At 45.9% G+C, this 15,155-nt stretch overlaps 1 protein-coding gene across 2 annotated transcripts in view; it reads right to left on the minus strand.

Moving 5' to 3' along the window:
• Positions 1-14,806, minus strand: part of Snx30 (sorting nexin family member 30) — a 124,122-nt gene extending 109,316 nt beyond the window's left edge. For both annotated transcript variants that reach the window (XM_057783841.1, XM_057783840.1), the window contains exon 1: positions 14,441-14,806. In XM_057783841.1, coding sequence (XP_057639824.1) covers positions 14,441-14,596 — 156 coding nt within the window. In that variant the 5' untranslated portion in view covers positions 14,597-14,806. The remainder of the gene's footprint in view (positions 1-14,440) is intronic.
• Between the last annotated feature and the right edge of the window lie 349 nt (positions 14,807-15,155).

Raw genomic sequence — 15,155 nt, forward strand, 5'->3', positions numbered from 1 at the left:
TTCAGCCCAGTCCCACTCAATATAGCATTTTTCAAAACAGCCAAGAGGCAAAAGGCCACCCAAATGTCCCTTAGATAAATGGACAATCTATATACAGTGGATATGTACAACAGAATGTTATCCAGCCTTAACAGAAATGAAGTCTTGTCATATGGACAATCCCTGATCACATCCTGGAAGAGGTGACTTAAGGGAACCTCACAAAAAGAAAAAGAATGTGGGTCATCAGCGGACAAGCAAGGAAGGATATTTAGGAGCTATCATTTAATAAATACAGTTTCTCTTCATCAGTGTTCTGAAGATCCACAAACACACGCATGGATTTACCACAGCTAAACTGTACGTGTGAACAGTGGTTGAGATGGTGGAAGAAAGCCCAGGCACTAGAAACCACCCACTGTACTCTGGGAATGAAGTGATCAGGCAGGCATGCTGGAGAAACCCCGTTACCCCAGCTCCTGCAGAGTTCAGGGCCAGCCTGGGCTGTACAAGTGAGTCCCAGGAAACTTAGACAGATTTAGTTTTGGAATTTAAAAAGGAAAAACAAAAGCAAAAAGAAGGCTGGAAATACAGCACAAAAGCGCCCAGCATGGTAAGGTTATTGTTCAATCCCCAGTAAAGTTTTTAAAATGAATAAATTAGTTAATTTAATGTTTAATGACTAAAATGATCATTGACAGCAAATATCAAAACTATTATTATTATTATGTTATATCACTATCCTTTTAGGAATTAAAAAAATAGGACACAGGCCTAGAAAATAAGCTAATGTCCATCAACTGATGAAGGATAAAAATGGGGTATATTTATAAAATGAGTATTACTCATGAAAAGGAAGAGCAATGCTAGGGGTAGTAGGGTTGAGAGAAAAGGGGAAGTATTATTCAAAAGAAAAAAAATCGCCTATTATAAAATGAGTAACTTGTAGAGACTGGATATGTAACATGGTGGCTCAGTTAATAATAAATGTTTTATATCTGAAATTCACTGAAATCTCTAATGTTCTCAACCATTACATAAAGAATGGTAACTACACCTGAAGTGATGGATATTTAAAATAGCTTGACAGTGACGGTTACTTCATGATACATAAACACAATATGATGTTGCATGTCTTTAATATATTATTTGGCAGTCAGACTATAAAGTTTAGGGGACAGACAAGAGGACCGAAGCACTGACATCTTGGACATGGATGACCCTTAAAAACATTACAGCAAGAGATAGAAACTGAAGGCAAAGGCCCACATACCCATGATTCTACAGACATGGAATACCTACGTAGCAAATCTACATAATCAAAAATTCGTCATGCCTGGGGCTGGGAACGGAAAATAAAGAATGCTTGGGCATTGGCTCAGAAGTCTTCTGGGGTCATGAAATTGTTCTGGAAGCAGGTAGTAACGACGTTTATGAAATTTCATAACTATACTGAAAAGCACTTTGGTGTATATACAATTAAAAAGTTTATTTTTGTGGCCAGACATAGTGCCATATGTCTGTAGTACCAAATACTAGAGTCTGAAGCAAGAAGATCACTTGGGCCCAAAAATTCAGGAAAAGCCTGGGCTTCATGTAAAACTCTACCTAAAAACAAACAAACAAACAAGCAAACAGGGCTGGAGAAATGACTCAGTGGTTAAAAGCACACACTGCTCTTACAGAAGACCCAGGTTCAGTTCCCAGCACCATTCATAACACAACCAGCTGAATCTCCAGCTCCAGAGATTCGGTCCTCTCTTCTGACTTCCATGGGCACCAACATGAATGTGTTCACATCCCAACACAGACAACTTGTATACACATAAATATAAACAAATGTTTAAAAACAAAATAGTCAGGCATGATGGGGACACCTTTAATCCCAGGACTCAGGAGGTTGAGGCATATGGATCTCTGTGAATCTGAAGATAGCCTGGTCTACACAGAAAGATCCCTGTGTACATATATACATATGTACGTACGTACATACATATACACACACATACATACATTGGATGGATTCTGTAAATACGCAACTTTTTTGAAAGCATATACGCCTTAGAAAGTCTATGCTTTAATTTCCGACCTGTCTGTCTCCCAGCTATTAAAAATAAGACCAACCATGTTCTCAGCCAGTGTATCAACCTCAAAGGGCCACTTGATGTGGCGTGTGACTCAAGCCAGAGAGCCTTGACATTTCCATGTTCAAGCTGACTCTAGATCTGTGCAATGTGTGGGATCCAACAGCTGCCATGTTTCCACATGGAAGAAACCGGTCTGAAACTGACCCATTCTGAGTGGCATTAAGAGATTCCAGCTAAGACTGCCAACAGGCCCCTCCTTTTAGCTTGAGTTATTGGGAGCTGGGTTCCTATTATTAGCAAATAAAACTGTCCAGCACACTCCCAGAGTCCAGTGAGTGGAACTGCACCCCCACCACCAACAGTCTGTCCCCAGCTCTAGGTTATCTACACAAGAGCCATGCTAGGGGCTCAATCATCAGGATCTTGCTTAAACCACACAACAGCCTTGTTCCTCCCTGTTTCCTATCACTTGACTGGTCTCTCAACCGCTTGCTTTAACTTTCCACTACAGACCTTCCCATCTCTCCAGTCCCATTATCCAACAGCCAATTGCATTTCACCTGCTGACACTTAGTGCCTGCACATTTTTAATTTACAACTCTGGGGCAGGAGTGAACCAAGCTTTCTACTTCTGTCCATTGGGAAGTCACTTACTTAATTCTCTGACTCAAAAATTAGTTCCCTTGGCAGCGGCACATTCTCTTAGCATTATTACCTGTATATAAACTTCACAGTAACTATAGCAGGTGCCCAGTTCCCGATGTGCACCCCATGTTCTGCCCACTTCAGCATCCTCTGGTCTAAGTACCGACCCCAGCACCTGAATTCTCAGCCTCGCTGTTTCTCCAGCTGAACCTGCTGTCTCCCACTAAGCAGTTTGAAAAGTGCTCTTAATTAATGCCCAACTCACTGCCCTCAGCCTTCAGCCAGTGTTAATGGGAGCCCCATCTCTTCCCTGGCAGAGGCTCCAGTGTGAGATAAAGCTCCAGCTATGTTCAGGGAGACTCGCTTGGTAACATGCCATCCTTGGATTGCCCTACAGTCCCTTCTTGCTTCCCTGCTTCTCCAACTCTCAAATAAATTACAGACATCTTCTCTCAAGAATGGCTTGTAAAGCCATTGGCATCCTTTAGCTGAAATGCTTGGGTTCAGAAGTGTTTCAGATTTTGGAATATTTGCAAACACTTAACCAAGCTAGCACCCCTAAACCAAGTCTTTAGTCTTATGAAATGCTCCCCCCCTTTAAAAAAAAAAGACAGGGTCTCACTTTGTAACCCTGACTGGCCTGGAATTCACTATGTAGACGAGACTGGGTAAAACTCAGTCTCCCATTGTATGTATGTATGTATGTATGTATGTATGTATGTATGTATGTATGTATGTATGTGTCCCAAGTGTATATTGTACACTTGAAGGCCTAAAGAAGGTGTCAGATCCCTGAAGTTATAGACAGTTGTGAACCACCATGTAGGTGCTAGAGTAGCGAATGATCCTAACTGTTGAGCTGTTTCTGTAGCCCATAGAACAGGTATCTTAGAGGGGTGGTTTCATTCTCTTTGCAAGGAATGTGTTTGTAGAAAAGGAATCGCTGAGTCACCTTGTAACTCCACTTTTAAATTCTTTAGGAATCTCCATACTGTTTGCTTTCTTTCTTTCCTTCCTTGTTTTTTAAGCTCCAGGATTTAAGTTTAAATTTTATTGGGAATTTAAAAGAAAAACCTCCAGAACAGGCAAGCTATAAATCTCAGCAGACGCTAAAAGGAGAAGCAGAATGGAGTCGAGAAGGAAAAAAGGAAAAAGCCACTCTAGTGAAACCAGCCTGGAGATCAGCCACACTGCAGACAAGCAGCCATGCAGTGAAGGATGCGTTAGAGAAAGAGTAGGAGGCCCAAGGTATCAGAAAAACATACTTAGCTTCTGGCCAGCATCTGAAAGGAGACAGAAAAAGAGAGGAGCTGGGCTTTACTGTCCCAGGCCTAAGAAAGGCGAGCGGGCCCAGCAGAAACACAGTGGCTTGTAGGACTCCTACCAGGCCGCGTTCTACAGTGGCTCTGCTAAGCTCCACGGACCTCTGCAGACACCCACCACATAATAACAGAGCCTTGGTTTCACCTCACTCCTTCCTTTTTATTTTGTTCTCTTTTGTGGTACAAGGGAATGAACCTAGGACCTAACACATGCTAGTACTGGCCCCTGAGCTGCATCTCCAACACCTCTACTTTATTTATTTATTGTTGCTTATTTGTGACTAGGTATCAGGAAGTTAGTCCAGGCTGGCCTCAAACTCTCTGTGTAGTGAGGCTGCGCTTGAACTTCTGATCCTCCTGTCTCTACCTCCAGAGTGCTTGGATTACAGGGCTACCCCACCACACATGGTTTATGGGGTACTGTGGCTCAAACCCCAGACTTCCTGTGTGTTAGGCAAGCACTCTACCTACTGAGCTACATCCTCAGACCCATCAACAACTGTCCCGTTTCACTCGGTCTCGTTGCTTTATTCTTTTTGTTCATGTTGTTTCTCCAACATCCTCAGTACAGAGGCACCTGGAACATCATTCCCTACATAATTTTCTAATGCTGGGAAGTCTTTTGTTTCTACAGTAGGCTCCCGATGCTCCATGATGACCTCAAGCTTCTGTCTGTTCCCCACACTTCCTTCCCTTTCCTCTACCTTCCCGTTCTGCCAATGACCTCAACCAAACCTGAAATGCCAGAGGACAGAACTTTTCAGTAAATCACACAATCTGAAAGTGCAGCCTCCCCTCCTTCCTACTTTAGTGTTGGAGTTGATGTGGTCAATCCAGGAACAGTCTACTCCTGGGGAGATTCTCAGCCTCACCTGAGTCTCCGTCCTCTATGGTGAACAGGATTTGTCTCCCCAACCTCCAAAGTCCAGGTGTTGAGAGCTCCATTTCCAGACTGGTAGTACTGAGGGATGGTAAGAACTTTAAGAACCAGAAGATGGTAGAACACACCTTTAATCTCAGCACTTGGGAGGCAGAGGCAGGTGAACCACTGAGTTCAAGGCTAACCTTGTCTGCAGAGTGAGTTCCAGAACAGCCAGGGCTACACAGAGACCTGTCCCAAAAAAGCCTAATTAATTAATAATTAAAAAAACCCAAAACTTTAAGAGGGTGATTGGGGAAGATACTTGCCATTGGAAAATATTGTAGAACTCTAGTTTGTGTTTCCCGAGTCCTGCACAGTAAGTTGACAGAGGCATTATGCCCCTGAATCTCCAAAACCTCAGTAAGCGTGTGTGGGGGTGGGGGTGGGGGGTGTTGGTCGTTGATCCCTTTGCATATTACGTGTAACCTACAACTGGACTATACTCTCAGCTTAAGTCTTTCTGACAAATGAGTTGTCTCCAGGAATTTCATTGTAGTAATACAAAGCTGGCCGAGGACACATGACCAACTGGCATTTCCATCTACATTTGAACATGCTGAAAGTAAGAGTCAAGAAAATCTTTCTGTCATGGTCTTGACTTTTAACTCATACTTAGTGTTTATGCATATATGAATATGTATGTATTTTTGTTACTGTTCTTCGCAAACAAATTTAGAAGGAAGGCATGCACCATCTTCTCTACTTGTAACCTCTGGCTTCCTCCTCGGTTACCTGTTACCTGGTTTCTGACTTCGCTCTTCAGGGTCCTCCAGGACTTCCTTATTGCCAAATCCAGTAACTGCTTCCAGCTCTTATCTCACCTGGCCCTCTGCAGGCACCACCTGACCTACTGAGAAGCCCTGAGCTCCAAGCCTTTGCCCTTGGCTTCCTGTGTTAGTGTGCTCTGGAGCAGATGCTTGTTTTGAATCTCAGCTCCACTAATACAGTGTTGGTAGTTCCTCACCTGTAAAAGAGTCACAGAGTGACGAGATCAAGGTAATTCATACTGTGTTAAAGTGGCTTTTCTTAATCCTTGATATGTTCATCTATGTTTTGTTTCTATATTTTTGACTATTCATTGTGATTTCTGTATCAGTTGTGGGTCAATTGGAAAACAAAAACCACTAAGGCACTTTAATCTGAGACTGTAGTACAGGGAATTAGTTGCCTAGGTAATGAGAAACCTGAGGAGCCAAGCAGGGCATGGCGAGATCTTCAAAAGCAGCAAAGGCAGGAAGCTCCCATCTTCCTCAGGATGGTCAGGGGAGAAGCTGACATTGGTAGAAACCAGTCACTTCTGTGAACTCTTAACTGGGCAGCGTAGCTGTTCCTCTACACCTGGGGTCACACAATAAGAAGCCCTGGATAGGAAATAGCCTAGTCAGCTTCACTCTGAAAAAAGGAGAGGAGGTCAGGGGGAGAGACCTGACCTCTGTCTTCATCCTGCATCCTGGTCTCTCATCAATGTCTTCTAACTGCCAAAAAATGGTCCTTAGTGGGCAGGTGATATGGGGGAACCCACAAGGCTTTCCTGAGATTTATTAGATACCGAGGAAAATACCTTTCTATTAGGTTGGGAGCAATTATTTCTCAGAATGCACAAACTGCCTGCCTAAGAATGAAGTCAGAGCCAGGTATGGAGGCACACGCCTTTAATCCCAACATTCTGGAGGCAGAGGCAGGCAGTCTCTGTGAGTTCAAGACCACCCTGGCCAACAAAGTGAGTTCTAGGATAGATAGAGCTACATAGTGAGACCCTACCTCTAAATAAAAGAAAATTTTAAAAGTCAGAGGTAAGTAAACCAGAAAACAAAAGGAGCAAGATCATTTAAATTCTGCAAGCAACTTGGTCAGCAGCTAGCATGACTTCCTGGTGATAGCCAGTTTCCTTCTGTTGACACTGTTTTACATAAAACTGAAAATAAATCACCTTAAAATAGGAAGTGAGACTGAGTTTCACTAGGAGACTGTCAACAAGGCAGTGTGTGTGTCTTGTTGGTGAGCCCCATTGTTGAGGTGTTTGTGTGTTTGTCTGCAAGTGGGCTGAGATGGCGGAGGCTATGTACTCATCTGGTTCTTGAACTCAAGGGGGCTTTTGGAGATGAAGTGGGATGTGAGGAAAGAACCAGCTGGGGAAGTAGCTTAAGCAAAGCTCCCAAGGTGGGGAGAAGTGTGTTTAGTAGATGCCTAAGTCAAAAGCAAGCAATGGCTTTTGAGCCTTAAGGTGGGGACAGTCAGAGGGCATGGGTAGGAGGGGCTGAAAACCTCTCAGTGCCGTGATACGGACGGTCGAGGATCGTTTTCTTCTTTTAATGTTTTCTTGTCTTTTTGTCGTTGTTGTTGTTTTGTTTTGGTAAGTATTAGCCAGTGCCCCAGGGGTTTTCAGTGAGAGAATTTGTGTTCTGTGGTTGGGATAGGAAGAGTCTGGCAGTGAAAGGGCAGATAGGAAGGAGTTTGGCGGAGACTGGAGTTGTTGCCTGGCAAAGAAGAATCAGGAAGTTTTCGGTTGACTCTACTGGGTGGAGTCTGAGACTGGCCTAGTAGTGCGATGATCTGTACGCACCTGATAGGATCCATACCTTCCCTGAGGAGGAGGATTCAGAAAGGAAGGGAAGGTGCCATGATGTGTTCAGATGACCAGAATGTGATGCTCATAAGTTATTTCAGGACAGAGGTTGTCCAAAGCTCGCTGTTGAAAGCTTGCTCAAATGAATGTTGCCCTGGGAAACTCTATTCAGATGAGCAATAACCGTAGGTCTGAACAGCACTGAGAGCACAGGATGAAGAAGTTGGGGTCAGAACCTAAACAAAAAGTGTTGCAGGGAGTTCTAGGTTAGCTTGGGCTGCACAGCAAGCACCAAGCCAGTCAGAATAAAGCATAGCAAGAATAAAGGAAAAAGAACTTAGACACAGAAGGCATTGACAGTAATGAGATGGCAGGACACCATAGTCACCTGGAAATTGAAGGCTAGTGGAGGCTGTAGGGAAGACAGGTGTTCCATGATAAACAAGAGCTTCTCAAAGCAAAACAAGTACATAAGACATCCGCTGGGCCAAGGGACAATAGTGATTTATGAACATTGACTCTAGCTAACTATAAAGTCTTTCATTTTGACCGCCAGATCAGCAAATAAGAATTACTGTCATTTGTGTGGGTTATCCTGTGTATGTAGGGGCAGAATGGGGAGCCAGGAATAATCAGGGTTTCAGGGGTCCTATTTGAGAACTGACAGAGGCCAGAAAGCATGTAACCCATTTGCGTAGCCAAGTGCAGGTACTTCCAAATCCTTACTTCTGGAGCCATATACCTGACTCTGTGCTAGATGCTTTGGAAGAAGACAAGGAAGAGCAGAGGTCTGCCTCTTGAGTGCTCATGGTCCAGTGAGAAAGAGACACGTCTACACATGGGTCTAGCGGCTAAGCTCTGTGGCCTGAGACAAACTTCCTAATGCTAAAAATGCCTCCATTTCCCAGTCTAAAGTTTGGCTATACTACAGGGATGGTCTCAGATCTAAATGTGTGTGTGTTCGTGTTCCGTGGTGTGACGGTCAGAGGACACCTTTTAGGGGTTGTTTCTCTCCTCCCACCACGTTGAGGCGGGGCCGCTGTAGTTTCTGCCACTCCTTGCACTCCAGGTTAGCTGACCTTCCAGCTTCCAGGCAATTCGCCTGTCATCTCTGCCTCCTATCTGACGTTTTGTGTGTTGAAGGGATTGAACTCAGGTCATCAGGCTCATTCAGCAACTACATTCACTGGACAAGCTGCCTCAACCCAGTGTTCTCACTTGAAATGGGGCACAGAAGCCACTGTAGGTTGGACATCCCTAACCTGAAACTCTGAAATTCTACATCTATGAGATGCAAAATTATCCAGAGTCTGAGAGATTTAGCCAGTATACTTTGTAAAATTTTGGAACAAAGTCAGGCATGATGACGAACACCTTTGATTCCAACTTAACTGAAAAATGAGTCAGATGTGGTACCAGACGCCTTCAATCCCAGCACTTGGGAGGCAGAGGCAGGTGATCTCTGTGAGTTTGAGGCCAGCCTGGTCTACAAAGTGAGTTCCAGAACAGCCAGGACTACATAAAGAAATCTTGTCTTGGAGAGGAGAAAGAAAGAAAGAAAGAAAGAAAGAAAGAAAGAAAGAAAGAAAGAAAGAAAGAAAGAAAGAAAGAAAGAAAGAAAAGAAAAGAAAAAAGAAAGCTAGCAGAGAACAAGCCACAGGCTAGACAATATTCCTCCATTGTTTCTGTTTGAGACAAAAAATAACATCTTATGGCCAGGCAGTGGTGGCACACGCCTTTAATCCCAGCACTCGAGAGGCAGAGGCAGGCAGATCTCTGTGAGTTCGAGGCCAGCTTGGTCTACAAGAGCTAGTTCCAGGACAGGAACCAAAAGCTATGGAGAAACCCTGTCTTGAAAATTCAAAAAAAAAAAAAAAAACAAAACTTATTCTTCAGAATCTACAGGCACATTTTTAGATAAACTCAATTTGTACATTCTATTTTCAAAAGTCCCACAATCCAAAGGTAACCAAATTCTAGCTCTGTCTGATCAGTCACAAACAGGTATGAGTGTCTGACCCAATTCCAGCCCAGACACCAGCCAAAGCTTTGTCCAAACTATCAGAGAGAGGTGCCCTTTCTGCTTGTTGCAAGTGACGGTCCCCAGCATCATCATCACCTATTGTAGCCATACCTGAAGCCAAAATATCTGGGTCTTTTCAATAATGAAGCTTGTACATTTTCCTATGGCCAGTTTGCTTTTTTAAGATTTATGTCCTTTTAAAAGAATCTTAACTGAGGACCAACAAAATGGCTCAGTGGGTAAAAGCGCTTGCTATGCACGCTGACAAACTGATCTCAATCCCCAGGAACCCACATAAGAAAGCCTGGTGTTGTCCAGCTATAACTGCTGCACTCCCACCTGCAGATGGGAGGTGGGAACAGAACAGCCCAGAAGCTCACAGCCGGCCAGCACCACAGAAACAAGAAACCCTGTCTCAACAAATCAAGGGAGAATAGACTCAAAAAAGTTGTTCTTTGATACACACACACACACACACACACACACTTGGAGATGGGGGAAGAGCACTAACAATAATAGCCAGGCGTGGTGGGCCGCACCTTTAATCCCAACACCAGGAGCCAGAGGCAGGCAGATCACTGTGAGTCCAAGGCTTGTCAGACAAATCTACATAGCAAGACCCTGTCTCAAAGGAAAAAAAGAAAAGGCAAAATGATGTCATGATGCATGTACATGTTCGTGTTGATACCAGAGGTCAATAGCAAGTGTCCTCAATCATGCTGACCACCCCCCTGCCCCACTTCTCTGACCTCTAGCTCAGAGATCCACTGTCTCTGCCTCCAGAGCGCTGGGATTAAAGGTGTACTCCATCGCATCTAGCAAGTAATGTTTGAGACATAGTCTCTTGCTGAACCTGGAGTTCACCGGTTCAGCTAGACTGACTATGTGTCCCAAGACATTCCAGAGTTACTGATGTGTGCAACCCTCGTGCTTACAGCAGGTAGGCACTTTATTTTATGGGCAGAGCCATCTCCCCAACCTCCATCCTCTGTTATAGCTTGAGGATGACCTTAAACTCCTGATTCTTCTGCTTCCCCTCCCAGTGTGGGCATTACAGGTGTGTGTAGCACCACCAAGCCCTGCTCACGCTGTGCTGAGGATTAAACTGCAGGTCAAGGACATGCTGGGCAAACACTCAAACAACTGAGCAGCATCCCAACTCTGTTTCTCGGAGGCACACTTCATTTTTGCTGCTGCTGTTGCTGTTGTTCATCCAGAAAATATTTGAGAGTCAGACACTGTTCTAGGAACACAAAGATTACTCACTAAACAAGCAAGACCCCTGTTCTCAGAATATGCACTGCTGGGGAAGAAACAAAGTGGGGTGGAGAGGGAGCTTCAGGACCACTGGCTGTTGGGAAGGATTTTCTGAGAATCTGAGACTTGAATGGACTTATGGAAATGAGAGAGGTGGCAAAATGGATGTCTGCAGTAAGAGTCCTAAAGAAGGAGGGTGAATCAGGAAACAGCCTGGAGGGGTCAGGGAAAGGGTCAGACTATGTTGGCCTGGAAGGACCACTGAGAACACTGGCCTTTACTATGAGTGCCAGGGGGACATTCCAGAGACTTGAGCAGGAAGAAGTCAAGTTGGACTCCCAGGCTACAAAGTTTAGAATTGCTTACTTGATCCACGGTATTAGTTAGCTTTCTTTAATATATGTATTTATTATTATTAGTTATTTTTTGTTGTGTTTTGTTTGTTTTGCTTTAAGACAGACTCTCCTGGCTGTTCTGTCTCAGAGTTCATTACATAGCATTCGGTTTGAAGGTTTAAAGGAGGGAAAAAGCGTTCAAAAGATGAAGGGGAGGATCTGGATTCCCACACCCAGTGAATGAAATGTACAAGGACGGGTCACCTCTGTGGAAGGAAGGGTCAGGAAGTAGGCAGTGAAGAGGGTCGGATGTGGGGAGAAGCGTTAACCAAAGACGGGGGGTTGAAAGGGGTCAAGTATTCAGTTCCAGAACGCACACTGAAGGCGAAGGCTGCGTCACAGAAGAAATGTTCAGAATATATGGACAAAAGGAAAAAAGAAGAGAAACAGGTCAAGTGGTTTTATTAACATTTCAGGGAGGGGGAAATTAAGTAATATAAGGCTGGGGGAGCTCGCAGCGGAAGAATTCTTCCATCCTGCCCTTGGTAGACAAGAAAAATTCTTCCCACTGTACCACAATTTGGACAACATAGAAGCTGACAGATTGAGCATTCACCCCAGAACCAAAGAGGCCATGAAGAAGTGTCCGTTACACTGGTGATGACACCACCTGAGGTCAGAGAAAGCAGTTCCCCACTCCACAATAAGCTGGCCCTGTGTTCACCTGTAAAACCTTTATGCCTCTTAACCCAGGACCAAACCTAAATCCTTGTCAGCTACGATGAAAATCCCAGTGTCTAAGAGGCAGGAAAAGGCCTCTTCTCACAAGTCTACAGCACCTGATTTGACCTCCAACAACACATGCTGCCCAAGCGCGGCAAACATGGGCAAGGAGAGCTTCCCTTCCACTGCCCTCACTTCTGGGGCTGGCTGGCTTCTCTTTACAAATACTTGGGGCAGGGAGGAATTGGAGAGATGGCTTAGCAGCTCAGAGCACTTGCTACTCTTCCAGAGGAACACCCCGTCAGGAGGTCACAGAGCCTGTACCAACACCCTCTCTAGCCTCTGAGGGGACCTGTGCACACACAGCCTCCATTCACACAGAAACACACACATATGTAGACACATAAAATAAATCTCTCTTTTAAAAATGTATGAGAACACATGTATGCCAAGATAAGAAAATATTATTCCCAACTAGAGAGAACCTCAGCCTGTAAGGAAAAGTGGCTGATTGTAAATCAGGCCCTTGAGACTTGGGTCATTTAGATGCTCCCCACAATTGTTAGGATACTTATTAAATGTTGAATAATTAATAACAGTGCCTTCAAGACTCTCTCAAAGAAAAGATCCTGCGGAAGAAACCATCCATATTTAGACATGGGCCTCACTTCCTGCCAACCAACCAGATTTTAGTGGGACAGAGAACTTACCTTCCCAGGGTACTTATTAGTAAAATGGCTGCACTTCTGAATTAACTACCATAAGGAAATACCGAAAATAGCTGTAGATGAGGCAAGGGATGTAGCTCAGTGGTAGAGCACTTGGCCTGGGCTCAACTCCTAGCAGCACACAACACACACACAGTAGAAGCCAGGCCCCGAGATGGTCACAGCGATCTCCATTTCCCGGGATACTCTAGAACTCACACTCTCTTCCCATGCACCAGTCCCTCCATAACCAATAAAATACAGCAGGGGCATGTCACTTTCGTGATCAGTTTACATAGGGCTGATGGAGTCTGGGCTGTCTTGAATCACTTTCTCTGGCACAAAGCAGATACCATGCTGCAGCCTGTGAAGAACCACATGAGTGAGCCTAGAATGGAGGTTAGAACCCACCCATCCAGCCTTCAGATAATAGCAGCCTCCTCCTGACCCACAGACAATCATTTCAGGTGCTAAATTCTGGGTCATTTGTTACACAGCTGTAAGAAAATAATTCCATTTCCTACATAGAACCAAGACAACAATTGAAGGTTTAACTTTAGTTCTCATTTGACATCCATTGAAAATCAATTTCTCTGCTAATAAGAAAAAAAAAACAATTTATCTTTCAGGCATTCGACAATCACTTTTTGAATGTCAAACATAAGCAAAGGCTTTGCAAGCTGCCTATGTTATCATATAATTTAAAATCTCTACAAAAGCAATAACCACATAGGTAATGCATACGTTCAAGAACACATTTTGAGCTGTTCAATAGGTCAATTTCAACAGCTTATGCTTTACCAATATTTATCACTCCCTGGTTATTCTGAAGGTTTGAGGCTATCAAGTCACACTGTCTCATGGGCACTGTTACCCTTCCATATGCCCTCCCATCTAAGGGAAGAAGAAAAATTAAGTCTCTCGATTCCATTAATATTGGGGAAAAGGGGAATTCATTTAGTATTTTAGGAAGAGGAAGAAACCCTGATCTCAAGTGCTAACTAAGAACAACTGAAATGTCTACAACTCATGACTAAGTGGCAGCGGTAGTGCTCAAAATCCTGGTCACAGCTGAAATGGTGGTGGGGGCGGGGAAGATGCTGCCTCTTCCTCCTCACTGGACTTTGCAGTCTCTCAAAGCAGCAGGAGGGTAGTGCAGCTCTAAAACCAACTGCCTCCCTATGCACAAAGAAGGTCAAAGGGCGAGCTTGCTTTCCGCCAACCACAAAACCTACCACTGCCAACCCTAATCAATGTGGCCGGCTAAAGAAGGTGAATGAAGCCCCAGACAGAAAACCACAGCGAGACTCTCCTCCCACAGCCACTGAGGTCGGAGTCGGGTGACTCCTGGGGCAAACAGCAAACCTAAACAAAGATCACTCCCCACATGACTGACTGGGGAGAAGAGCAAGACCACTCAGTCCCACCCCGGAAAGCCATTAGCCATTAACTATTGCTACTTTGCAGTATCCAGAAACTGGAGGCGCCAACAAGTTATTCCTATTCCGCAGTCCTCTTCAAGGAATGCACCTAGAGGTGTGATGGACCCCCTTCCAAAGACCAGTACTGCAGCACAAGCCCCGGGCCCCCACAAGCATGCTGCAACCTGAACCCCTCCCCACCAGCTGTCACCCGTGCTATGGGCCAGTCTCAGTCAGACAGGGAAATACATGCCCTCTGGCCACTCAGGCAGCAGCTGCGACCCCGCGGGGGCAGCAAGAGGACACGCTTTGGTCAAGGGATCTAGGGGCCAGAGCACGCCTGATCCCCGGGAAAGGGGCTTTAGAGTGAGCACGGCCCGGTGTTAGGGGTGGCCCTCGATCCATCACCCTTCCTCTCTCCGCCCCAGGAATCCCCAGACCCAAGCAACCCACCTTGTCACCGAAGCTGCGGGCCATCAGAAGGTCCGGGCTGGGCGTGCTGTCGCCTCCCACGGCCTCCTCGCTGCTGGAGCCGGCCAGCGGGTGCGGCATGTCGCGCAGGGACTGGGGCCCCGTGGACAGCAGGGCCTTGGGGGGCCCGCCCGCCATGGCGCGCAGCGCTCGGGACCCGCCGCCGCGGTTGCTTCCCCCCGCAGCACTCGGCCCTGCTCGGCTCGAGGCCCTGTACCAGTAGGAGGGGTCCGCCGCCGCCCGCCGCTTCTCCTGCCCGCAAGGCTGGGCTTTCCCGAGAGGCACACCGCAGTTCCGCGCGCAGAGCAGTGTCGATCCCCAGCACCTCCGGCCCTGCGCCCAGCTAGCAGCGCCACGCCGCCCACGGCTCCCAGCCCCGCCCCCGCGGAGCCTCGCCTGCGGGGGGGTGGAGGGGGAGGCGGGACACCAGGGGGCGGGGCTTAAGCAAGGAGGCGTCCCGCCCCGCCCTCCTCCCGGCAGGAAGTGCGCCAACTGGCAGCTGCGCTGCGGGCTACGGGGTAAGGGCTCTGAAGACACTGTTGTAAGTCAGGTCTTCCAGCCTCACCGCACTCGCAGGAGGAACCCAAAATAGAAATGTGGAGCATATTTTAGTAACGTAGAGAGTTACGTGGCCCAGAGGAGCTAGAGGAGTAGAGAAACTAGGAGGACATTTAAAGAGGTAGTGTGGGATGTTTTC

The sequence above is a fragment of the Chionomys nivalis genome, chromosome 11, assembly GCF_950005125.1.
Source record: "Chionomys nivalis chromosome 11, mChiNiv1.1, whole genome shotgun sequence".
Taxonomy (NCBI): Eukaryota; Metazoa; Chordata; class Mammalia; order Rodentia; family Cricetidae; genus Chionomys; species Chionomys nivalis.